Source organism: Theropithecus gelada, chromosome 13, assembly GCF_003255815.1.
Source record: "Theropithecus gelada isolate Dixy chromosome 13, Tgel_1.0, whole genome shotgun sequence".
NCBI classification, from domain to species: domain Eukaryota; kingdom Metazoa; phylum Chordata; class Mammalia; order Primates; family Cercopithecidae; genus Theropithecus; species Theropithecus gelada.
In genome coordinates, this window is record NC_037681.1 from 44,366,159 (window position 1) to 44,390,966 (window position 24,808).

Sequence of the window (24,808 nt, forward strand, 5' to 3'; positions counted from 1 at the left end):
TCAAAAAAAAAAAAAAAAAAAAAAATTACTGGGCCAGGTAGCTCATGTCTTTAATCCCAGCACTTTGGGAGGCAAAGGCAGGTGGATAACCTGAGGTGAGGAGTTTGAGACCAGCCTAGCCAACATGGCGAAACCTTGTTTCTACTAAAAATACAAAAAATTAGCCAGAAGTGATGGCACACTCTTGTAATCCCAGCTACTTGGGAGGCTGAGACATGAGAATTCCTTGAACCCGGGAGGCGGATGTTACAGTAAGCCAAGATGGCACCACTGCACTGTAGCCTGGGCGACAGAGTGGGACTCAAAACAAAACTAAACAAAATGACTATTGGCCAGGCACAGTGGCTCATGCCTGTAATCCCAACACTTTAGGAGGCCAAGGCAGAAGGATCACTTGAGCCCTGGAGTTCGAGATGAGAGACCAGCCTGGACAACACAGCAAGATACTGTCCCTACTTAAAACAAAACAAAAAATCCCACAACAATCTACAAACATATATAAAGTGATGTTTAACCTTATTAGTTATCAAAGAACTGTGTAAACTGACAGTACTCATTTTTTTCACCACTCATTCTCTTCTAATATACTTAAAATGAATTCCATTCCAATCTCTTCTCCAAAACACCTCTCACCAGGCCACCAGCGCTTCCCTGTCACTGAATCTAAATGACATTTTTCAGCCTTGTTTTACTAAGTGTTAAAGGCAGAACTTGAGAAGTTGTCTTCAGACTCTAAATCCAAAGAAATGTATTCTCTACCAAGCTGGTGATTTGCTCATCTGTAAATTATTTCTCATATCTCCTTGCTAGCTTTGTCCTTGCTCTTAGGATCTTTTACTTTTTTGTTTTTTTAAAAAAAGGTCTATTATGCTTTTATATATAATGTCAGATTAAGTGGTTCTGCAGCGGCTTGCTAAATGGAGAAAAAAGTCCTGTCATTACTAACGAAGAACACTGTGATCTCTATCCCACTGGTCTTATGAAAGATAATAAATGTTTTCCCCCTAATATCTACTTATGTACTTAAAAAGACTTTTATTGATAAATAATGCATGATACACTTTCATGGGCAGAGAAAATTCCTAATGGGCCAATTACATCCAAGTCAATTTATATATTTTAGGATACCAAGTTCAGTCTAATGTCAATGAGGGTGTGTGTGGCCAGGGTAGCAAAAGACAAGGATTTGGGAATAAGAGAAAAACAAACATGGGAATAAGTTTACTGAGGTTATTTTTTTGGGGGGTAGGGGCATGGAGTCTTGCTCCGTCACCCAGGCTGTAGTGCAGTGGCATGATCTAGGCTCACTGCAACTTCTACTTCCTGGGTTCAAGTGACTCTTGTGCCTCAGCCTCCCAAGGAACTGGGAAAGGCGTCCAACACCACGCCCAGCTAATTTTTATATTTTTAGTAGAGACGGGGTTTCACCATGTTGGCCAGGCTGAAACTCCTGACCTCAAGTGATCCTCCTGCCTTGGCCTCCCAAAGTGCTAGGATTACAGGCGTGAGCCACTGTAGAGGCCAGTTTACTGAGGTTTTTAGAAGAATGAATTTTAATATTGTCATCTTCAGTAACAAGAAGAAATGTGGCACATTTTTCTCAAAAATGCAATAATTACAAAAATCTGCTCCATTCCTTTCTACTCCTGTGTTAGCCCAGGTTCTGACTTCTCCGTTTTTATTAGGGTAAAACAAGGAGAGGTTTCCTTGATACCAGTCTCTACTTTCCAAATGAGCCTGCATACTATGTGTTGTTGGGTAGAATTATCTTTTTAAAAAAAAAAAAAAAAAAAAAAAAGCACAGCTGTGATCATTTTGCTCTTCTGCATAAACACCCTTGATGAATCCCCACATTTACAGTACATATAAAAAAGCCTCGAAATGTCTTAACAAGGCATTTAAAGTCTTATATTATCAGATATTGATATATCTTTCTAAGTTTATTCTCTGATCATAAAGGGCATACTGGGGAATTTGGAATCTTGGGGGAACCAGCATATATTCGAGTGACAATATGCAGAATGGACCTGAGAAGGAAGAAAGTTGACAAGTAATTTGAATGCCACAAAGTGAAAGTGAAGCAAGTTTGCAACTATTTCAGTAGAGAAAGAAGGCCATTATTCAGGAGATGCTTCTAAGGCAGATGGAACAGACAGTGATATCAGATAGAATATAAGTAGTGAGGAAGAAAACAGAATTAAGGATAACACCCAGATTTTTAGCTTGAGAAACTGCTGAACCATTAACCAGAGCATGTTTCAAAGGCAAGGAAGGCAGGGCAGGCTGGGTGCGATGCCTCATGCTTGTAATCTCAGCACTTTGGGAGGCTGAGGCAGGCAGATCACCTGAGGTCAGGAGTTTGAGACCAGCCTTGCCAACATGGTGAAACCCTGTCTCTACTAAAAATACAGTATTAGCTGGGCGTGGTGGTACGTGCCTGTAGTTCCAGCTACTTGGGAGGCTGCAGCAGGAGAATCGCTTGAACCTAGGAGGCGGAGGTTGCAGTGAGCCAAGATCGCACCACTGCACTCCAGCCTGGGTGACAGAGCAAGACTCCATCTCAAAAAAAAAAAAAAAAAGAAAAAAAGAAAGAAAGAAAGAGAAAGGAAGGGCAGGGCAGGACAGGCACAATGGCTAACACTTGTAATTCCAGCACTTTGGGAGGCTGAGGTAGGAGTATCACTTGATGCCAGGATTTCAAGACCAGCCTAGGCAACACAGGGAGACTCCAATTCTACAGAAAAATTTTTAAAAATGAGGTGGGTGCTCACTTTGGCAGCACATATACTAAAATTGAAATGATACAGAGAGTAGCATGGCCCCTGCACAGGGATGACTTGCAAATTTGTGAAGTGTTCCATAAAAAAGAAAAAGAAAAAAAGAATAAAAATAAAAATTAGCTGGGTGCAGCGTCACACACCTGCAGTCCTAGTTATTCTGGAGGCTGAGAGGATTTGAGCTCAGGAGTTCAAGGCAGTAAGCTATGATCACACCACTGCACTCCAGCCTGGGTGACAGAGTGAAACCCTGCTGGGGGGGGAGTGGGCGGGGGCAGTAGGGGAGGAACGTGTGTAGTATGTGACCAATTGAAATTAACATGTGCTTCATGTAAGATGTCTACATGGTACCAATGTACCTTAGGCAGTCAGAGGTAAGGATCTGGAAATCACTGACTCAGGGTTAATAATTAAAAGTCAAGGTGGTGGAGAACCTCACTGTTAAAGATCAGAGGGCCAGGAGGACCAAGGTTTAAATGACCTTCACGCATTCCCCAACGCTACTGATTTTGCCTGAAACTAACTATGTACCTATTGTTTCACAATCTCCAGAGTGTAAGTTTTCTGGAGAACATGAAATCAAGAACCCTGGGTGTTTTAGGAGGGAAAAGACCACTGTATTAGTTCAGGTCTCCGGAGAGGTGGTCAGAAAACCATGAGCCAGTGCTCAGTATATAACCATTTAATTGTGTTTTTCATCTTCTTTAAAGACAACTCATGATGAGAATCAAGGGATTCAGGTGAACTGGCATTTCCAGCAGGTTTAAACGAAAGTATATCCCTCCCCCCACTTGTTTTCCAAGTTTATTGTATTTCCACTATAAAATGATTTCAAGTCCTTTACACTTATTTGAAAACAAAAATCATACACAGGAAAAAATTAAGAAGAGTTAACGAAAAAACATTCATCCAAAAAAAATTACTACATCCCTCTAGACTCTTCTATGCATAGTTTGGCTGTCAAACTTTTTCAGTCATACTGTGCAACTTTGTATCACGGTTTTTTCACTTAACATTATATATTAGCATTTCCCCATGTTATTTAAAAGTTTTATAAATTAGTTTTAGAGGCCACTTCACATACACTCAGTGAAGTGACATAATGTACTGAACTGCTCCTAGCTGTACCCAACTTTATCTCGCTATAAATAACGCTGGGACCGAGGTCTTAAGGCTTAAAGCACTTCCTGACTTTGGATGACTTCCTTGGGACATATTCCCAGGAGTGTTATTCACTAGTCACAGTCGTATTCCCTCGTTTCATCCACCCCCAGCTCGGTCCTCATCCCGCGACCCCGCACACGCGGCCCGCCCCATTCTTCTCATCCTCTCTGCACGCCTGAATCTCCTCCCTCCGGCCCCCCATCCCCCAAGAGCCGGTCCACTTCCCTCCCGACCCCCTACAGCCTCCCCACACCCGCCAGGCCCGGCAGCAGTGGAGACAAAATACCTTAGCTCTCACTGCCTCACAAAAACACCAGTGTCCCTGGGGCCGCCCAACCTCACGCCGCCGCAGATAAGAAGCTCTGGTCAGTCACCGGAAGCACCGGCCCTCAGTCCTCTGATAGGTGGGCGGTGATATCTGTCCTCTGATAGGTGAGTGGTCCTCTGATGGGATAGGCAATCTCCTAGATGGCCCCGTCTATTGGTTTTTGAATGTGCACATTAGGAGAGGGTTCATCCCACTGGCCAATAAGCTCTGGCTGTACCGCATGGATCGCTGGGAGTTGTAGTCCCCATGAAACCACCGACCGCAAGCCCGCCACATTTTCCCTCCGTTAAGCACTTGAGCTCTTTCCCCACTTCTCCTCGGTTCTCTTGTCTAAGGAGTCCAGGAGCCCTAGGATCAACACGGCTTCTTAACTTTTAAAATCTGATAAAATCTGTCCAGGAAAATGTTCTTATCTGTACACAGAATATCATGCATTCATCTGAAGTCGCTTCATGGGCCTGTCCCAGCTACAAATCCCTGTTCTACACCCACCCTAATGTGCCTGCTCTGGCCACAGCCTGTGGAGTTAGTGCATCCCTTAGGCTTCTTTAGACCAGCCACACGCTTGGAAGACTGGGCCACATCTCGGAGCAGCGCATGAGGAATTCCAGGTCCTGACCTTCACAGTACAGTTGACCATCATCTTTCTTGAACAACACAGCCAGTCCACCTTCAGGGATGCAGACAACCTCATCTGGGAGCTAAGCATCCGGGAGAGTGGGGATGGGGAAATGGAGGAAGAACACCCTTGGGGCTCATTCTAGGCCCGTTTGCCAGGCTTTTCTCCCCATGCCTATCTTCCAGTGCCACTTAGCAGAATCATACCTTCACATCAGTTTTTATGTTTTTCTTTTTCTTTTCTTTTCTTTTTTTAAAAATAAAGATGGCGTGCCTGTAATCCCAGCACTTTGGGAGGCGAGGCGGGCGGATAACCTGAGATCCGCAGTTCAAGACCAGCCTGGCCAACATGGTGAAACCCGGTCTCTACTAAAAATTTAAAAATTAGCCGGACGCTGGTAGCTCACGCCTGTAATCCCAGCTACTTGGGAGGCTGAGGCACGAGAATCGCTTGAACCCGGGAGGCGGAGGTTGCAGTGAGCCGAGATTGTGCCACTGCACTCCAGCCTGGCGACAGAGTGAAGATTCTGTCTCAAAAAAAAGAGAGAGAGAGAGAGAGGGACGGGATCTTGCTATGTTACCCAGGCTAGTCTTGAACTCCTGGGCTCAAGCAATCCTCCTGCCTCGGTCTCCCACAGTGTTGAGATTACAGGTGTGAGCCATTGTTCCAAAAATTGATATGCCCGGCCTCACATCAATTTTTGGAACAATGCAGGTAATAACGAGCGGAAAAAAAAGTTTTAAAAGTCCCAATTACCCTTCAAACAAATATTACCTCCTCCAAAAAATATTTTTCTAGATTCCTGATTGTCTTTTTAGGTGGAGGAGGAACTCAAAGTAGAATTCATTTACATATGCATTCATTCATTCCACAGCACTAATCACTCCATGCGGTAACTGTGTGTCCCCATCTCTCTCAGATTTAGTACCTGGAAAACAGCCATTCTGTCTTAATTCAATTGGTATCCCCAGGGCGCATTTCTTTGCCTTGAAAATTGAGTACCCAATAAATGTGCGTCGAGCAAAACTACATGAAATGGCGAACAGGGGTTTAAGGGTATGGGGGAGAGTCAGCAATGACTGGTGTTCTCCCTCCCTCCCCGAGCTCTGCTCCAACAGATCCAGGACGCCTAGCGAGGGTAGGAACCTCTTCGGTGCTTCCGCAACGCTCTGAACAGCACGGCACTGAGCGCATCTAATTAAAGTGATGGTTTCATTAGATAGCAACTCAGCGAGACCCTGTTTCTACAAAAAATAAAAAATTAGCTGGGCGTGGTTGCTCGAGCCTCTAGTCCCAGCTACTTGGGAGACTGAGGCAGAAGGATCGCTTGAGCCTAAGAGTTCGAGGTTGCTGTGAGCTATGATCGCGCCACTGGGCTCCAGCCTGGGCGACAGAGCAAGATCCTCTCTCTCTAAAAAAAAAAAACAAAAATAAAATAATGGTTTAATTGCCGGCCTTTGCCCCTTCTGCCCCCCACCCCCCACAAGTCTGTAGGACCGGGTTGACTTCCCAGAGCTTAGTACAGATTAGATGCTAAATAAATGTGTGTTGGACGGATGGGCGAATGAATGGATGGATGGAGGATGTGGTTGTGCTTACCATGCTCCCCGGTCAGTGGGTTAATGTCGTCAGGCGGGGCCAGGCTCGCTAACAGCCGGGCGGGGTCCCTTCCCCCGGGCCCCGCCCCGGCCGACCCCACCTTTCCGCGCGGCTCCGCCCCGCCGCCCCCTTCCCAGTGGCCCCTCCCCGCGCAGGTCCCGACTCCAGCCGCACCTCCTCTGGCTCTGCAGTGGCGGCGGGGAGGCGAGCCGGAGCGACTGCGGGGCCGGGACCGGAGCAGAGCCGGGGTCGGGCAGCAGCAGGGACCCCCGGAGGCGGGGCCTGTGGGACCGCTATGGGCGTGGAGATCGAGACCATCTCCCCCGGAGACGGTACCGGGCTCCCTCCGGAGCCGGGGGAGGGGAGGGGTCCCCGGGCGGAGCCCGGAGGGCGGGGGTCTGATTCGGAGGTGGCGCGGAGGGTGCTGAAGGGTCGGGGGGCTGGATGGGGAGGGCAGGCGGAGACCCCGGACGGGATTCTTGGGGGTCTAGGAGACCATCCTCCACCATCCTCTTCCGCGACTCACCTAGGGGAATGTAGGTGGCAGCCTGGAGGCGGGGGTCTGCGGCCCGGAGCCGGGGGTCTGCGGCCCACCACCCCGGGCTGCTCCTGTCGCCGCTGCTACCGTTCGGTTATCCGCTGCTGCTGATACCCCAGGCTGGGTTTCGGCTTAGCTTTCCCTGCCCTGCTCGGCGAGCTCTGGAAAGCAGGACCTGCTCTCGGGTCTCCGCTGCTCCGGGACCTCCTCCTAGCGCGTCCCCCGCCGGGCCTCCTGTCGGTCGCTTCCCTGTGGGCCGGGCTGTGAGCGGCTGTGGGGACAGACCCAGGCTGGGAAAGGGGGAAGCGCTCCCTTGCCGGCTTCCGGATCTCGCTTTATCCTCCCGCCGCGTTCAGACTCCCTGGCCACCCTGTCCACTCCCATGGCCTCCACATTGAAGCTTCTAAGCCCAGCCCTGCGACCTGAGGCCGGACCTCTCCCTGGAGGTCCCAAGGTGCTCCCTAGTCAGCAAATCCAAAACAGAACTTGAGCTTCCCACCTTCTCCCCTAAGTGATCCTCCTCATCCCCCTTCCTTATCTCACTTTCCCAAGCCCTTGTATTACTGGGTCTGGGTGTGCAAGGAATAGCCATTTCTTTATTTCTTGAAATTTAATTCATACCAAAGCTCCCATTGTCTGCAGGGTTTGATGGGCAAACTTCATATCAGATATTATTAATATGAACAGCTCCCCTCCCCAGGAAATTGGAGAACTTCTTGGCTCCAGGCCATGCTCCTTGTCCAATCCCAACCACTACTTTGGATATCCCCTGGGGTACAGGATTCTTTGCCCACGCAGGAAACCTTGATGCTGGGTCCCAGAAAGCGTCTCCCTGAGGCCTTTTCATCCCCCAGCAGCCCCTGAGCTAATCTCCCCATCTTCAGCCTCTCCTCCCTGCCTTCAATCTCATCCCCAATCTCATATTCACTCCCTTTCTACATCATAGCCTGAAGACTCTTCTTAAAATGTGGTGGCTCATGCCTGTAATCCCAGCACTTTGGGAGGCCGAGGCGGGTGGATCACAAGGTCAGGAGTTCAAGACCAGCCTGACCAACATGGTGAAACCCGTCTCTACTAAAAATACAAAAATTAGCTAGGCGTGGTGGTGCATGCCTGTAATCCCAGCTACTGGGGAGGCTGAGGCAGGAGAATGGCTTGAACCCAGGAGGCAGAGGTTGCAGTGAGCCGATTGTGCCCCTGCACTCCAGCCTGGGTGACAGAGCGAGACTCGTCTCAAAAAAAATAAGAAGAAGAAGAAGAAGAAAACAAATGCATATTTGACCATGCCCCTCCCTCAGGTAGAAGATGTTTTAATGATTCTTCCCTCTCCCCCAGGCAGAGGGGCCTTTGGTGCTGTGGTCTATTCTCATCTTCCACACTAGAGCTTCATCTCTCACCACCTGTCCTGAGCCCACCACCAACTTTTTCTCCAGCTTTCCCAAGCTGCCTGCAAGTTGTCGAACACACCACTCGTTCAGCAAATATTTATTGAACGTGTGTGCTAGGCCCTAAGGTGACAGCGTTGAAACAGACAGGGTTCCCGCTATTGCTGGACTGAAGGCCTTTGAACATGTTACATGTCATTCCCTCTTCCCAGATGGTGTTTTTTTACTTCCTCTGGCAAATTCTTACTTGTCTTTCAAGACCTGGCTTCGCCATTCTCTCCTCTATGATATTTTCCTTGACTTCTGCAGTCAGTTAGCTGCTCCCTCCTCCAGGCTCCCATAAAGTCCTCTAAATGTTGGCTCTGTGGTTAGCCTTCCTTAGGCTTTGTTATCTAGCCCCAGAGCTTTAAATTCCAGCCAAATTTATATCTCCAGTGCAGACTCTTCATCTGCCTACTTGCAATATAAACTCAGATGTCTAATAGGCATCTCAAGATTGCCACCCGCACAAATCTGTTCCTCCCGTCTTCCCTATCTCAGGAAATAGTTCCACTATTCATCCAGTTGCCCAAACAGAAAACCCAAGCATCGTTCTTGTTGTCTCCTTTGTCCTCATCCTGGACCCCATTTCCAATTTGATTGCATGCCCTGTCAGCTCTGCTTCCAAAATATGTCTCCAGTCTATTTCACTCTCTTCTCTGCTGCCACCACCTTAAATCAAGCTATCATTGACTTCTTGTCTGGATTATTGCAACAGACGCCTAACTGTCCATCCTACACATAGCAGTCAGAGTGATGTTATAAAATCTTAATTCGGATTATGTCATTCTCTGGCTTAAAACCCTCCAGTGGTTTCCTATTGCACTTAGTATGAAATCCGGCTCTGCAAGCCCTGTATGATCCATCTCCTTCCCACCTCTGTCCTCCCTCCCTTCTTTCCACCTAACCTCCTTGCTCGCTGCAAATGGATTGATTCTGTGCACTTGTTACTCCTTCCCCAAGTGCTAATTCCCAGTATTTTGCTCATCCTTCAAGTCCTAGTTCCAGGGGCACCTTCTTCAAGAGGCCATCCTGGACCACTCTGTCTGAAATGGTCTGTCCCACTGCATCTCCCTTTAATACATCATTGTGTGTGTTTTCTTTAGAGTATTCATCATAATCCATAATCGTTTTGCATATTTAAATATTGTCTCTGTCTATTAGAATATAAAGTCCATGGCAGGTGTGGTGGCTCATGCCTATAATGTCAACACTTTGGGAGGTTGAGATGGGAGGAGCTCTTGAGCCCAGGAGTTCAAGGCCAGCCTGGACAACATGTCAAGACCCTGTCTCTACAAATTTTTTTTTTTTTTTAATTAGCTGGGCATGGCAGCATGCACTTGCAGTCCCAGCTACTCAGAAAGCAGAGGCAGAAAGATTGCTTGAGCCCATGAGGTCAAGGCTGCACTAAGCCAAGATCATGCTATTGCACTCCAGCCTGGGTGACACACTGAGACCCCTACTCTTAAAAAAAAAAAAAGTAAACTCTAAAAGAACAGGGATAGAGATCCTGTTTGTAGTGTTCACTGCTGTATCCCTGTGATCAGGCACAGGCGTGGCACCCCATAGGTACTCAGTAAATATTTGTGGTTTTGTTTTGTTTGTTTGTTGAGACAGGGTCTTACTCTGTCACCCAGGCTAGAGTGCAGTAGCATGAACACAGCTCACTGCAGCCTTGACCTCCTGGGCTCAAACAATCCTTCCACTTCAGTCTCTTGAGTAGCTGGGGCTATAGGTGTGCAGCATCACACCTGGCTAATTGAAAAGAATTTTCTTTTTTTTTTTTTTTTTTAGAGATGGGGTCTCCCTATGTTACCCAGGGTGATCCAGAACTCCTGGGCTCAAGTGATCCTCATGCCTCAGCCTCCCAGAGTGCTGGGATTACAGATGTGAGCCACCATGCCTGGCCTCTCTGCAAATATTTGTAAATGATTCCGTTTATTCATCCTTGATGGATGGATTATAATCTGCATTGTAATCTGGTATTTGTGTGTCTGTTTCCCTACCTTCCTCATGAGTTTATACATTGCTCTGCATGTCTGAAGTCTGGTCCAGGCCTGGCACATAGGAGGCCAACTGTAAATGTCTGTGGAGTGGATGATGTGAAGTAAAAGGGGCAATCAAAGAAAGTGGGGGTGGGTGGTGGGAAAGCCCAGGAGAGAGCAGAGTTGAGAAAACTCAGGGGGTAAAGTAAATCCAGGCCAGAGAGGTGACGTGATTCATTCTGGCTCGTACAGGGCCAGTAGCCAGAACTAGTTCCACAGGCATCTGCATGGCGTGGAGGGGAATGCAGGCTGGAGCTCTTGGTCAGGATCATACTTAATGTCCCAGGTGTTTTTCCAATACCCTACTCCTTCATCTGCCCTCATGTCTCCCTGCAGGAAGGACATTCCCCAAGAAGGGCCAGACGTGTGTGGTGCACTACACAGGTAAGTCTCACCCCCTCAGCCCCCACTCCAGTCCTGCCCCTCCCAAGGCAGGGCTGTCCTCTGAGCTTCTCTCCAGAGGTGCTTGCCTCTGAATCAGACCTAAAGCCCAAGGCAGCAGGGTCTCCCTGTGACCAGCCATCCCCTACTCCTCCCAGCCAGTCTAGTGGCAATGATAAAGGAGGCTTGGAAGGCCAACTCTTTCCCTCTTCTACCAGCAAGGGCCATCCATGGTGCCAGCTTCTAGGTGAGTCAAACACCTTCAGTCCCCTTCCTTCTGTTGCAGGCATAGTGGAGCCCCTGTCCCTGCTGGGTCTGTCTGATATTTAGAAATCCCTCCGAGAGCTCCCAGCAGACTCTCTCTCCATCCTGCAGTATCATTAGAGAAGAAGAGGAGGGGAGAGGACAGAGAAGTCACCCAGAGGCTCTGATGCCATTTGAGGTGTCGGGTGATGGCTGTGCTTGTCTCTGGGTGCTGGGGGAGCCCAGAGCGGGACTGATCCCTGTTGGATGCTCTTTATCTGCAGCTGAGGTAGAGCGAGTTCCTCAGGACTGCTGGCAGGAAGATCATGAGCAGGTGTTTGTTCCAAGGGGGGTGAGCACCCTACCTTGTGACCTGCTTCCTAAAGTGGCAAACTCGATGACAGCCATTTAGCAGACAGCAAGGCCAGGTTAATTCCTAGGACATATTCGGATGGGGCCATTTTTAGCAGTTCTGTGAGCCAGCGTGAAGCACAAGGTTAATTCTACGCAGACGGTGTGGATGTTTTCAGCAGTTGTGTTGCTGGTCGCTGATGTCAGTGGGTTGGACCATGTTTTATCTCCTGGTGATGTGGCCTAATTACCATGGGTCCTCTGGGGCCTCTGACCTGTGTAATTGATTTAACAATTTTAAATGTTGTAGACAGACCAGTATTTATCAAGTTACTGAAACCACAACATCCTTTTGCAAAGTCCTTTCACAATACATACATAGGGCAGCAGCTCTGGTCTTGGGAGAGACTGTCTTATCAAACACAGCAGGAGACTGTGGGACTTTTGGGAAACTTTTAAGTTAAATATAAATATAGTAGAGAACATAATGTAAGATGTCCAGGTCAATGAATTTTTTCAAAGTGATCACACTTAGGTAACTACCACTCAGAGAAGCATAGAACATTACCAGCATCCCCAAAAGTCCCTCTGATGCCTTCTTCCACTCATTTCACCTCCCTAAAGGTAGCTATCATTGTTTTTCTGGTTTGTTGTTGTTGTTGTTGTTTTGAGACAAGGTCTCACTCTGTGACTCAGGCTGAGTGCAGTGGCACAGCTCACTGCAGCCTCGACCTCTCGGGCTCAAGTGATCCTCCTGCTTCAGTCTCCTGACTAGCTGGGACCACAGACACGAGCCACCATGCCTGGCTAATTTTTAATTTCTTGTAGAGATGAGGGTCTCACTATGTTGTCCAGGCTGGTCTCGAACTCCTGTATGCAAGTGATCCTTCCACCATGGCCTCCTAGTGCTGGGATTACAGGTGTGAGCCACTGTGCCTGGCTGGCAACTATTACTCTGACTTTTGTCTCCATGGATTGGTTTTGCCTACTTTTGCATTTCATCTTAATGGAACCATAGCATATGTACTCTTTTGTGTTTGGCTTATGTCACTCAATATTATGTCTGCGAGATATATCCAGAGTGGTTTATTCCTCTACAGTATTTTAATGTATGAGTATGTTGCAATTTATGTATCCTCTCTACCGCTGATGAACATTTTGGTTGTTCATAGTTTTTATTTATTACAAACAGTGTCACTTTGATCAGTCTTGCAGGCATCTCTTAGTGTACATGTGTACAAACATATGTGCATGTTGCTGTTGGGTATATACCTGGAAGTGGGGTACCTAGACTCAGCATTAGCTGTACTGTCCGACAGCTTTCCAAAGTCATTGTGCCAATTTCCACTCTAGGCAGCTGTGTAGGAGAGTGCCAGTTACCCTGTGTCCTCCCCAACACTTGGTATTGTCAGGTTTTGTTTTGTTTATTTATTTTTTTCTTTTTTTGAGACAGAGTCTGTGTTGCCCAGGCTGGAGAGAAATAGCACAATCTTGGCTCACTGCAACCTCTGCCTCCTGGGTTCAAGCGATTCTCCTGCCTCAGCCTCCCGAGTAGCTGGGATTACAGGCACCCACCACCATACCCGGCTAATTTTTGTATTTCTAGTAGAGATGGGGTTTCACCATATTGGCCAGGCTGGTCTCAAACCCTTGACCTCAGGTGATCTGCCTGCCTCAGCCTCCCTAAGTGCTGGGATTACAGGAATGAGCCACCACGCCAGGCTTTGTTTTGGTTTTGGCCTGCTCTGGTGAGTATTCAGTACCATTTCATTGTGGGTTTTTTTTTTTTTTTAGACAAGATCTTGCTCTTTCACCAAGGCTGGAGTGCAGTGGTAAGATCTCGGCTCACTGCAACCCTGCCTCCCAGGTTCAAGCCATTCTTGTGCTTCAGCCTCCCAAGTAGTTGGGATTACAGGTGCACACCACCACACCCAGCTAATTTTTGTATTTTTTGTAGAGACGGGGTTTTGCCATGTTGGCCAGACTGGTCGTTGTGGTTTTGATTTGTGTTTCCCTGATGATGAATGGCGTTGAGCACTTTCTCATGTGCCTACTGGCCATTTGGATATCCTCTTTAGACTGCTCTAATTTTGCCCATTAAAAAAAATTAGGTTGTCTTTTTCTTTTTTTGAGACGGAGTTTCACTCTTGTTGCTCAGGCTGGAGTGCAATGGTGCGATCTTCACTCGCTGCAACCTACACCTCCCAGGTTCAAGTGATTCTCCTGCCTCAGCCTCCTGAGTAGCTGGGATTACAGGTGCGAGCCACCGTGCCCGGCTAATTTTTGGGTTTTTGCTAGAGACAGGGTTTCGCCATGTTGGCCAGGCTGGTCTCAAACTCCTGACCTCAGGTGGTCCACCTGCCTCGGCCTCCCAGAGTGCTGGGATTATAGGTATAAATCACGGTGCCTGGCCGGTTGTCTTTTTCTTGTTGATTTATAGGAGTTTTGTATATGTTTTGGATATGAGTCTTTTGTTGGTTGTATCTATCCCAAACATCTTCTCCCACACTGTGGCTTGCCTTTTTACTCTCTTAATAGTAGCTTTTGAATAGAAGTCCTTTTTTATTGTTTATTTTTTCTTATTTTCTTTCTTTATAAAATTTTTTTTCTTTCTTTTTTGTTTTTGAGATAGGATCTCACTCCCAAGGTGTTGGGATTACAGGTGTGAGCCACGGGGCCCGGCCATCTGGCTAATTTTTAATTTATCTGTAGAGAGGGCGGTCTCCCTATGTTGCCCAGGATGGTCTCGAACTCCTGGGCTCAACTGATCCTCCTACCTTGGCCTCCTAAAGTGCTAGTATTACAGGTGTGAGCCACTGCACCTGGCCTGAACAGAGTTCCTAATTTTGATGAAGTCTGACTTATCAATCTTTTTTTTTTTTTTTGAGACGGAGTCTCGCTCTCTCGCCTAGGCTGGAGTGCAGTGGCCGGATCTCAGCTCACTGCAAGCTCCGCCTCCCGGGTTCACGCCATTCTCCTGCCTCAGCCTCCCGAGTAGCTGGGACTATAGGCGCCCGCCACCTCACCCGGCTAGTTTTTTGTTGTTTTTTTTTTTTAGTAGAGACGGGGTTTCACCGTGTTAGCCAGGATGGTCTCGATCTCCTGACCTCGTGATCCGCCCGTCTCAGCCTCCCAAAGTGCTGGGATTATAGGCTTGAGCCACCGCGCCCGGCCTAGATTTATCAATCTTTTCTTTTATGGTTAGTGCTTTCTGTGTTAAGTTTAAGAAATCTTCATCAGGCCGGGTGCAGTGGCTCATGCCTGTAATCCCAGCACTTTGGGAGGCCAAGGCGGGTGGATCACCTGAGGTCACGAGTTTGAGACCAGCCTGGCCAACATGGTGAAACCCTGTCTCTACTAAAAACACAAAAATTAGCCAAGCATGGTGGTGCATGCCTGTAATCCCAGCTACTTGGGAGGCTGAGACAGGAGAATCTCTTGAACAACCCGGGAGGTGGAGGTTGCAGCGAGCTGAGATCGAGCTGCTGCACTCTAGCCTGGGTGACAGAGATGAGACTCCGTCTCAGGAAAAAAAAAAAAAAAAAAAAGAAATCTTTGTCTCTGGGTCATGAAGATATCCTTCTATTTATTATCTTGTAGAAGCTTTATTATTCTATCTTTCATATTTAGGTTTATGATTCATCTGGAATTGATTTTTTTGTGTGTGGATTTGGTAGGGGTTAAGGTTCATTTTTTTTCCCATATGAATATACTGTTTCCCATATGAATATACTGTTGACTCAACAACCTTAATGCAAAAAAAAGAAAAAAAAAATCCTTTATTTGCTGCATTGCAGTGGCATCTTTGTCCAATCAAATCACCGTATAAGTGGGTCTGTTTCTAGACTGCATGGTTTTGGCTGAACTTGTAGCAAGAGATAACTGAAGTTATTTATCCAAAGTAGATTAAGTCACATAAAACCTGAAGAAACTAAGGAATGAGAAAGGAAAGTTGGTGTATAAATAGTATGTGAATGTGTGCGTGTGTGTGCATATCCGTGTGCATATTTGTACAAGTACGTATCTGTGTGAATGTATGTAGATCTATGTATCTAAATATTTTCTTAGCATCTCTTTGGCCACCACATCTTTTCTCCTGAGTATGAGTGCATAAGGGCATGTGAGCATGCACAAGTATCTTTGTGTATTTGAAAATCTTAGCAACCTTAGCAAATGCACGAGATTGTATTTGATCTTGTTAGCATCCACCTGCATGTACCTCTGTGTAGCCAGAAGGGTTTTCTCCTTTGCCTCATTTAGTACCCAGGGCAAAAGCCTGATGTATTTTACTGAGAGAGCAGTTAAATAAGTCTGTTTCTCTAATATACATTTTAGTTGAAGGAATTAGGAAGTGGCATCATAGATGCTCCAACACTAAGCTGGCCACGCTTCCTATGTTAAACATGACATATCTGAGGCCCTGGAAGAGGAAGTGATTTGCCCAATGTCACACAATGAGTTAGTGCCAGAGTGAAGTCAAAACCCAGTCTCTGGACGTTCAAGCAAGGTCTTTTTCTAGTCCCAAACGGCCTTTTGTGGTGGTCCAGGGACTGCCAGGAGCAGTCATGGAACCGCATCATTTACAGAAGGTCTGATCTTTGAGTCAGAGTCACAGAAGAATTGAGAATAGCTGTTGGGCCTTGAGTTGCTGAACTGAGATGACATGTGGACATGGGGATGACAAGGCTTCTGAAGCAGAAACTGGGGGACCCGGAACTGCTGGACTAGCACCTGGGGGGATTCTGGTTTCAAACAGCCCTATTAGTACAGAGTCTGGAGGCCACCTCTGACCAGCTAGGTCACCTGACACTGTTCCCTGCAGTAGGGGATGATGCAGTCTTTGGGTTTTGCCTTTTGGAGGAAACTTAAGAAACCTTAGGAACCTTATGTGAGGACTCAACCTGAGGCTGGAATAGCTGGGAAAGCAGACCTTTAGGCAGAGGAAGTGACATAAAAAAGTTGAAAAGTCTGGCTGGGCATGATAGCTCACGCCTGTAATCCCAGCACTTTGGGAGGCCAAGGTGGGCAGATCACCTGAGGTCAGGAGTTTGAGACCAGCCTGGCCAACATGGCAAAACCCCATCTCTACTAAAAATACGAAAAAAATTAGCGGGCGCAGTGGCAGGTACCTGTAGTCCCAGCTACTCAGGAAGCTGAGGCAGGAAAATCCCTTGAACCTGGTAGGTGGAGGTTGCAATGAACCGAGATCATACCACTGCACTCCAGCCTGGGCAACAGAGGGAGACTCCGACTCAGAAAAAAAAAAAGTTGAAAAGTGCAGAGGAATTTGAGAAAGGCATGACCTGAATAGGACACAGAGGGAAGGGAAGGAAGGGGAGAACAGAGAGGGTTATAAGCAGGCAAGAGCTGGATCGTGAAGTGCCTGTATGCAAGGTAGGCATTTGAATTCTACCCTGGGGAGCTATTGAAGTATTTTAAGCAGGGGAGTAATAGAATCAGATTTGTGTTTAAAGAAAAAAAAAATCAGTCTGGATGCCAAGTGAACAACGAAATGGAGGCGGGTAAAAGAGGATCAAAAAGACCAGTTAGGAGGTTCTTCCTGTGTACAGGTGAAATAAGCTGGTTACTTGGTGGTGGTAATAGAAGCAAAGAAAAGGCCAGGAGCAGTGGCTCAGGCCTGTAATCCCAACACTGGGAGGCTGATGCAGGTGCTGTGGTCAGGAGTTCAAGACCAGCCTGGCCAACATGGCGAAATCCTGTTTCTACTAAAAATACAAAAATCAGCCGGGTGTGGTGGCAGGTGCCTGTAATCCCAGCAATGTGGGAGGCTGAGGCAGGAGAATCGCTTGAACCCGGGAAGTGGAGGTTGCAGTGAGCTGAGATCGTGCCACTGCACTCCAGCCTGGGTGACATAGCAAGATTCCGTCTCAAATAAATAAATAAATAAATAAATAAATAAATAAATAAATAAAATAGAAATGAAGAAAATAGGTGGATTACAAAGATATGGAGGACTTAGTGATAGGTAGTATGTGGGGGTGAGGCAGAGGGAAGTGTCCAGATTTCCTGCCTGGGCAACAGGATGGATAGGGACGATTGGAAGAGGAGCAGGTGTGTGCAGAAAAGGCATTCCATTTTAGACATGTGGAATCTGAATTGGGAGTTAACTCATGACCACAGCTCTATTGCACCCGATTCTTGCTTTGACAGGAATGCTCCAAAATGGGAAGAAATTTGATTCATCCAGAGACAGAAACAAACCTTTCAAGTTCAGAATTGGCAAACAGGAAGTCATCAAAGGTTTTGAAGAGGGCGCAGCCCAGGTAGGTGAGGATTCACATTAAAGGAGATCTGGAGACTTGGGGATCTGGGCTCAGCACTCTGCCCTCCACCTCCACCTTCACCCACTCACAGACCACTACTGCTTTGACTCTACCGCCAGGGCATGGCAACGCCATCTGGTATCCCCTCCTGGCTTTGTGTCCCCACCCCTCTCCTTGCCAGCATGACTCTTTTGTGTCCCTGGGAGCTCTCATCCCAAGCACATCCCCTAGGCTTGCTTAGAACTACCTGAGAGGGCCAGGCATGGTGACTCATGCCTGTAATCCCAGCACTTTGGGAGGCTGAGTGTGGCGGATCACTTGAGGCCAGGAGTTCAAGACCAGACTCACCAACATGGTATAACCCTGTCCCTGCTGAAAATACAGGTGTGGTGGTGCACACCTGCAATCGCAGCTACTTGGGAGGCTGCGACAGTTGAATCACTTGAACCTGGGAGGTGAAGGTTGCAGTGAGCAGAGATTCTGCCACTGTACTCCAGCCCAGGCGATGGAGTGAGATGCTGTCTCAAAAAACAAAACAAAAAAATAAGCTAGCTGAGGTCTACCAGTTGTCTGGGACTGAGGTGGCGGAAGAGTTGGGGTGGAGTAGGCCAAAAAGATTTTTTGTTTTTTTTGCTTTTTTGGAAAGAATTTCAGACTTACAAAAATATTACAGAAATAGTACAGAGTTCTTCTATACTCTATTCAGCTTCCCCTTCTTGCATAACCATAGTACAATTATCAAAACCAGGACATTCACACTGATACAATATTACTTATTCAAATTTTTGATTATTCAAAATTCAAAAATAGATTTAAATTTCACCAATTGTCCTACTAATGCTGAGCGGGTTCTCAACAACTGCTGTGATGAGCCCTGGTTCAAGCTCTTCTTCCTTGGTCTGTCTGTGAAGTCCTTATGATGCTCCCTTACAATAGGTCTTGTTTTTGGTGTTTTTTTTGACAGAGTCTCACTCTGTCACCGAGGCTGGAGTGCAGTGGCACAATCTCAGCTCACTGCAACCTCCACCTCCTGGATTCAAGCGATTCTCCTGCCTCAGCCACCCAAGTAACTGGGATTACAGGCACCTGCCACCATGCCCAGCTACTGTTGTTTTTTTTTTTTTTTTTTTTTTTGAGACATAGTCTCACTTTGTTGCCTAGGCTGGAGTGCAGTGGCACAATCTCGGTTCACTGCAACCTCCGCCTCCCAGGTTCAAGCAATTCTCCTGCCCCAGCCTCCTGAGTAGCTGGGATTACAGGTGTGCACCGTCACCATCTGCCCGGCTAATTTTTGTATTTTTAGTACAGATGGGATTTCACCATGTTTGCCAGACTTGTCTCCAACTCCTTGACCTCAGGTGATCCACCTGCCTCGGCCTCCCAAAGTGCTGGGATTATAGGCATGAGCCACCACACCGGCCTTTTTGTATTTTTTAGTAGAGACAGGGTTTTGCCGTATTAGCCAGGCTGGTCTTGAACTTCTAGACTCAAGTGATCCGCCCACCTTGGCCTCCCAAAGTGCTGAGATTACAGCTGTGAGCCACCATGGTTGGCCACAGTAGGTCCCCCTTGCCATCTTGCTGGTGACTCTAGTTTCTAAACCACTTTAATGAACTGCTCCTGTCACCTACTTGAGTATTTACATGTGCTATTCATATACCCTCTTTCCTAAAGAGGCCTATTCTTTGGAAGAGGGTGAACAAATGAAAGTGTTTCAGTCATATACAAATTGAATAACCAGTAATGTTTGTCAGATGCATGAATTTGAGAACGCTCTGTGAGGGTTACTGCTCCACAGTCACATTTCTGCTGAAGCAGAATCTGCATTTGTTACAGCTCTTAGCAAAATTTCAATGTAACCCATGTAAAATTCATCTGAGATCTTCAGAGTTAACACTGAGGATGGTTTGGGAAAATGCCATAGTCATCTAACTTTTTTCTTTTAAATCAAGCTGCGTCCTCTTTCTCCTCTCCCCATCTGCCCCCATCCCTGCTAGATGAGCTTGGGGCAGAGGGCGAAGCTGACCTGCACCCCTGATGTGGCATATGGAGCCACGGGCCACCCCGGTGTCATCCCTCCCAATGCCACCCTCATCTTTGACGTGGAGCTGCTCAACTTAGAGTGAAGGCAGGAAGGAACTCAAGGTGGCTGGAGATGGCTGCTGCTCACCCTCCTAGCCTGCTCTGCCACTGGGACGGCTCCTCCCGTTTGGGGCTCTTGATCAGTGTGCTAACCTCACTGCCCCATGGCATCATCCATTCTCTCTGCCCAAGTTGCTCTGTATGTGTTCGTCAGTGTTCATGCGAATCCTTGCTTGAGGAAACTTCGGTTGCAGATTGAAGCATTTCAGGTTGTGCATTTTGTGTGATGCATGTAGTAGCCTTTCCTGATGACAGAACACAGATCTCTTGTTCGCACAATCTACACTGCCTTACCTTCACTTAAGCCACATACACAAGGTGCTCAGACATGAAATGTACATGGCGTACACAGAGGGACTTGAGCCAGTTACCTTTGCTGTCACTTTCTCTCTTATAAATTCTGTTGGCTGCTCACTTAAACAATGTCCTCTTTGGAAATATGTAAAATAAAGGCTCTGTGCTTGACAAACTCCTGTCCATCCTTATTTTAGGTAGGAAGTGCTCTGTGGACCACACAAGCCAGTTGCCCCTGGGAAAGAGTGGAAAGGAAACAGGGTTCCAAGTAGCTAGGCGAGTGATAAATATAATAGCTACAATGTGAGCATTTTACATGCTGGGCCTTGTTCTACATACTTTTTTATTTTTTTATTTATTTGAGATGGAGTCTCGCTCTGTCACTCAGGTTGGAATGCAGTGGCACAATCTTGGCTCACTGCAACCTCCGCCTCCTGGGTTCAAATGATTCTCATGCTCACCACAACGCCTGGCTAATTTTTGTATTTTTAGTAGAGACAGGGTTTTGTCATACTGACCACGCTGGTCTTGAACTCCTGACCTCAAGTGATCTGCCTGCCTTGGCCTCTCAAAGTGATGGGATTACAGGTGTAAGCCACTGTGCCTGGCTGTATATAGTTTTAAATTATTACCATCGATCCTCTAAGCAACCCTGCAAAGTAGATATTACCTGCCACTCATCTCAGGCTCAGAATCCTCCTCTACATAACTAAAGAAATATAGGCTCCAAATCTTGTAGCTTAGCAATCAGATGTGGGATTTGAGCACCTTATGTGCTCTTGCAATCTTTGTTTGGACTACAGCCAGAGGGATGAGCCCCACTCACCCAGATGGAAACAGAACACTTTGTGCGTCCAAACAAATAAAGGTGTATTAAGGGCTTGAAGTCATATACTAACTCACACTGGGAAGTTCCTTGTGAAAACAATGTGTGATTCTGAGCTTGTTTTCACATACACTGCTTAGTTTCACCTAGATTTGTTCTGACTTACACTGAGGAATTACTTTTGGGAAAAATGTATGATTCTGAACTCTTTCCACATATAGTGCTTATTTCATCAACATTTATTGTAACTGACCAGAAACACCAGTTAGGTTTTAAAATCAACCCACTTATTGGTATAGGTTATGTATAGGTCAGAGGAGCCTGGGGCAATGTGCTCAAACATTTTTCTTTTTTTTTTTTTTGAGACGCAGTCTCACTCTATTGCCCAGGCTGGAGTGCAGTGGGTAATCTTGGCTCACTGCAAGCTCTGCTTCCTGGGTTCACGCCATTCTCCTGCCTCAGCCTCACGAGTAGCTGGGACTACAGGCGCCCACCACCACACCCGGCTAATTTTTTGTGTTTTTAGTAGAGACGGGGTTTCACCATGTTAGCCAGGATGGTCTCAACCTCCTGACCTTGTGATCCGCCTGCCTCAGCCTCCCAAAGTGCTGGAATTACAGGCGTGAACCATTGCGTCCAGCCTCAAACATTTTTCTTTCAGTTGGTATAGGGTGAGAAAAACTCCTGGCCATAGTTGGGGTTATTCTTTTTTTTTTTTTAAAGCATTTATTTATTATTTTTAAAAAAATAGAGATGGGGGAATCTCACTATGTTGTCCAGGCTGGTCTCGAACTCCTGGCCTCAAGCTATCTTCTCTCCTCAGCCTCCCAAAGTGTTGGGATTACGGGTTTAAATTACTGCACTCAGCCAATAGGGTTTTCTATCAGTGACAACTTGGAATTGTTTCAAGATTGAGGAGGGAGGGGCTGGTAACAGGTACTGCTAGTGTTCCTCATAGACCCACTGATACATGTCACATGATGTCATATACATGCTATGAGGCCATATCATCTTGGCTACATGATCTACCTTTTTTGTCTCCAAGAAGTCCTGGCTGTATTCCTTTGCTGAGGGTGTAGGAGCTAATGAAGAAGCAGAGGTTTAGGACGCACAAAATAAGAAAGGAACTGCCTTGCATTTTAGTCACCCAAAGTCCCTGTGCTCACCTCTACTGTGGGACTAGACCAGCCAGAAGGTATTTCCTTCAGAATGTCTTGGTTCCTGGCTTTCTTTGATGACACAAATGCCTACAATAATTTCTTAGAAGTCAGCCTGCATAAAAGACATATGCATATTTTCTCCTGTGACACCAATAACTAAATACGGCATCAAGGACTATTTCAGGTGCCCACTATGGGGTATATAAAAGATCTTGGTCTAGAGTATTTATAGCTGAGGTGGGTCAAAGAAGACACCCACTAAGAGAACTCCCCCAAAAGTGCAAATACATACTGGCTAGCACCTGGAGAGGACAGACTAGGCTCTGCAGGTAAACTGGGAAATGAACCATTTTACTGGAGCTTTAAAAGATGATGCAGAGGCCGGGCGCGGTGGCTCAAGCCTGTAATCCCAGCACTTTGGGAGGCCGAGACGGGTGGATCACGAGGTCAGGAGATCGAGATCATCCTGGCTAACACGGTGAAACCCCGTCTCTACTAAAAAATACAAAAAACTAGCCGGGCGAGGTGGCGGGCGCCTGTAGTCCCAGCTACTCGGGAGGCTGAGGCAGGAGAATGGCGTAAACCCGGGAGGCGGAGCTTGCAGTGAGCTGAGATCCGGCCACAGCACTCCAGCCTGGGCGACAGAGCGAGACTCCGTCTCAAAAAAAAAAAAAAAAAAAAAAAAAAAAGATGATGCAGAAAATTATGATGCAGCATACTAATGAGTTTGGACATTGGCCTGTGAAAGCCACTAAAGTTGTTAAACAGAAGAGCAATAATAAGATCAAGGTCGCCGGGCGCGGTGGCTCAAGCCTGTAATCCCAGCACTTTGGGAGGCCGAGACGGGCGGATCACGAGGTCAGGAGATCGAGACCATCCTGGCTAAGAGGGTGAAACCCTGTCTCTACTAAAAAATACAAAAAACTAGTCGGGTGAGGTGGCGGGCGCCTGTAGTCCCAGCTACTCAGGAGGCTGAGGCAGGAGAGTGGCGTAAACCCGAGAGGCGGAGCTTGCAGTGAGCTGAGATCCGGCCACTGCACTCCAGCCTGGGGGACAGAGCGAGACTCCGTCTCCAAAAATAAAAAAAAAATAAAAAAATAAGATCAAGGTCACGTCAGTTGTTTTCAAACTTTCAGTCAATGAATTCTCTATTCATACAAATTTTTTCTTAGAAACTCAAAAATTTAACCTAGATGAAAGTCAAGGGCCGGGCGCGGTGGCTCAAGCCTGTAATCCCAGCACTTTGGGAGGCCGAGGCGGGTGGATCACGAGGTCAGGAGATCGAGACCATCCTGGCTAACATGGTGAAACCCTGTCTCTACTAAAAATACAAAAAACTAGCCGGGCGTGGTGGCGGGCGCCTGTAGTCCCAGCTACTCGGAGGCTGAGGCGGGAGAATGGCGTGAACCCGGGAGGTGGAGCTTGCAGTGAGCCGAGATCGCGCCACTGCACTCCAGCCTGGGCGACAGAGCGGGACTCCGTCTCAAAAAAAAAAAAAAAAAAGAAAGTCAAGCAGCTCTGGCACACATGTGTGCACATATAAACACAGTCATCTGTTGCACTCTTAAAAGCATTTGAAAAACTGAGCTTTGGATGCCTTGTGCAAAGGACTGATCGTAATTATATCCTCAGCATCTTGGTGCAGTACTGTGTGCAGAGTGGGGGGTCAGTGTTTGTCCACTGAGTGCAAGTTCTTGTAACTTAATTGGGACAGGATATGGAATTTCCAAATTAGAGGGAAGTTTTAAAAGTCTTAACTTTAGGTCACGAAATTCAGCTAACATATATCAATCCAAATGATGGACTGGTCATGATTGCTAATAGAAGGACTTTCTCCTTGTTATTAAAACAACTACACCAGAGGCAAGCTAGCCTGCCACTTAGACAAATCACACTCTAAGTTTTAAAGTCTAATTTCAGTTTTTCTCTTACAAGAAAGTCTTTTAGAAAATTCTTTTTACATTACCTAAAGGCACAACATGCATTACAAAAACCAATAATGCACTCATAAAAGCATTCAAAAGAAAATTACAGCTCTGGCTCCTTTCTTATCTGCCCACCCTTAGAAATGACTCTACTCTCTTACACTGCTTTCAAAAAACACTCAGATACAATTAAAAGCAGAATTGATGCTCTTTGTCCATTGAAATGATTCAGTGTATGTACCCTTCAAATTGATTTTAGGTTCCAATTACACACAAAACAATTAGTCCATGTTTTCCCATTTGGTCCATGCCTAAGCAATAAAAAGCAAATCATTGCTATATTCTCCTAAGCTGCCATGATGATGAATGGGGTAATAACCATACTATTTCCATGTCATGGGAACTTATGATAATAAGAATGAGCATTAAGTATTTTATTTATGGTAAAGATATATTATGAACTAAGGTCCAAAATATATACAGATGCTTAATAACTAAAGGAAAAGGCTACATAAATATAATCTTAGACATATAACAACCAACACCACTACCCAAGCAGCTTGCTCTCAAATTTCTACCAATGTGACAACCATTATGTACCCATAATAATTTTTTAAAAAATTTAAAGAGGCAAATCTAAGTTTCTAACAATGTACTATCATCTAAGTGACCATTTCTATAACAGACCTCTGTTCTAAAGACAAGGGT

The 24,808-nt window shown here is 46.5% G+C and overlaps 2 protein-coding genes and 1 non-coding gene across 10 annotated transcripts in view; 2 read left to right on the plus strand and 1 right to left on the minus strand.

Annotated features, from left to right (window-relative positions):
* WDCP (WD repeat and coiled coil containing) overlaps positions 1-6,540 on the minus strand; it is a 20,354-nt gene extending 13,814 nt beyond the window's left edge. For 2 of the 3 annotated variants that reach the window (XM_025354592.1, XM_025354591.1), the window contains exon 1: positions 4,228-4,340. Coding sequence is in view for 1 of the 3 variants with exons in the window: in XM_025354590.1 (XP_025210375.1) it covers positions 6,488-6,490 (3 nt within the window). In the remaining 2 variants the exon portion in view is untranslated. Of the gene's footprint in view, positions 1-4,227; positions 4,341-6,487 lie in introns of those variants that run through there. The other variant, XM_025354590.1, reaches the window with a different exon arrangement.
* Positions 2,764-2,867, plus strand: LOC112605423. The gene has a single exon (XR_003115418.1). It is a non-coding gene; the product is annotated as a U6 spliceosomal RNA (small nuclear RNA).
* Positions 6,541-6,633: 93 nt separating the features above from the next.
* On the plus strand, positions 6,634-20,364 carry FKBP1B (FK506 binding protein 1B). 6 transcript variants are annotated; one of them, XR_003115334.1, is made up of 5 exons: positions 6,634-6,819; positions 10,831-10,878; positions 17,641-17,753; positions 19,706-19,860; positions 19,932-20,035. XR_003115334.1 is itself a non-coding variant. In XM_025354597.1 (5 exons), the coding sequence occupies exons 4-5, from the start codon at positions 17,643-17,645 to the stop codon at positions 19,877-19,879; spliced, it is 240 nt and encodes a 79-aa protein (XP_025210382.1). In that variant the 5' UTR covers positions 6,634-6,819; positions 10,831-10,878; positions 11,403-11,470; positions 17,641-17,642; the 3' UTR covers positions 19,880-20,364. The 6 variants fall into 6 exon arrangements, 5 of the variants coding, with proteins under 5 accessions (XP_025210382.1, XP_025210380.1, XP_025210379.1 ...); XM_025354597.1 differs by adding an exon at positions 11,403-11,470 and having other exon boundaries at positions 19,751-20,364; XM_025354595.1 differs by having other exon boundaries at positions 19,706-20,364.
* The last annotated feature ends 4,444 nt before the right edge of the window (positions 20,365-24,808 follow it).

Bases quoted from the DNA above. Each gene is read 5' to 3' on its own strand.
- FKBP1B (XM_025354594.1), top strand. From the start codon at position 6,783: ATGGGCGTGGAGATCGAGACCATCTCCCCCGGAGACG. The intron at 10,879-17,640 runs GTAAGTCTCACC...TTGCTTTGACAG, and splicing joins GTGTGTGGTGCACTACACAG to GAATGCTCCAAAATGGGAAG. The intron at 17,754-19,750 runs GTAGGTGAGGAT...CATCCCTGCTAG, and splicing joins TTGAAGAGGGCGCAGCCCAG to ATGAGCTTGGGGCAGAGGGC.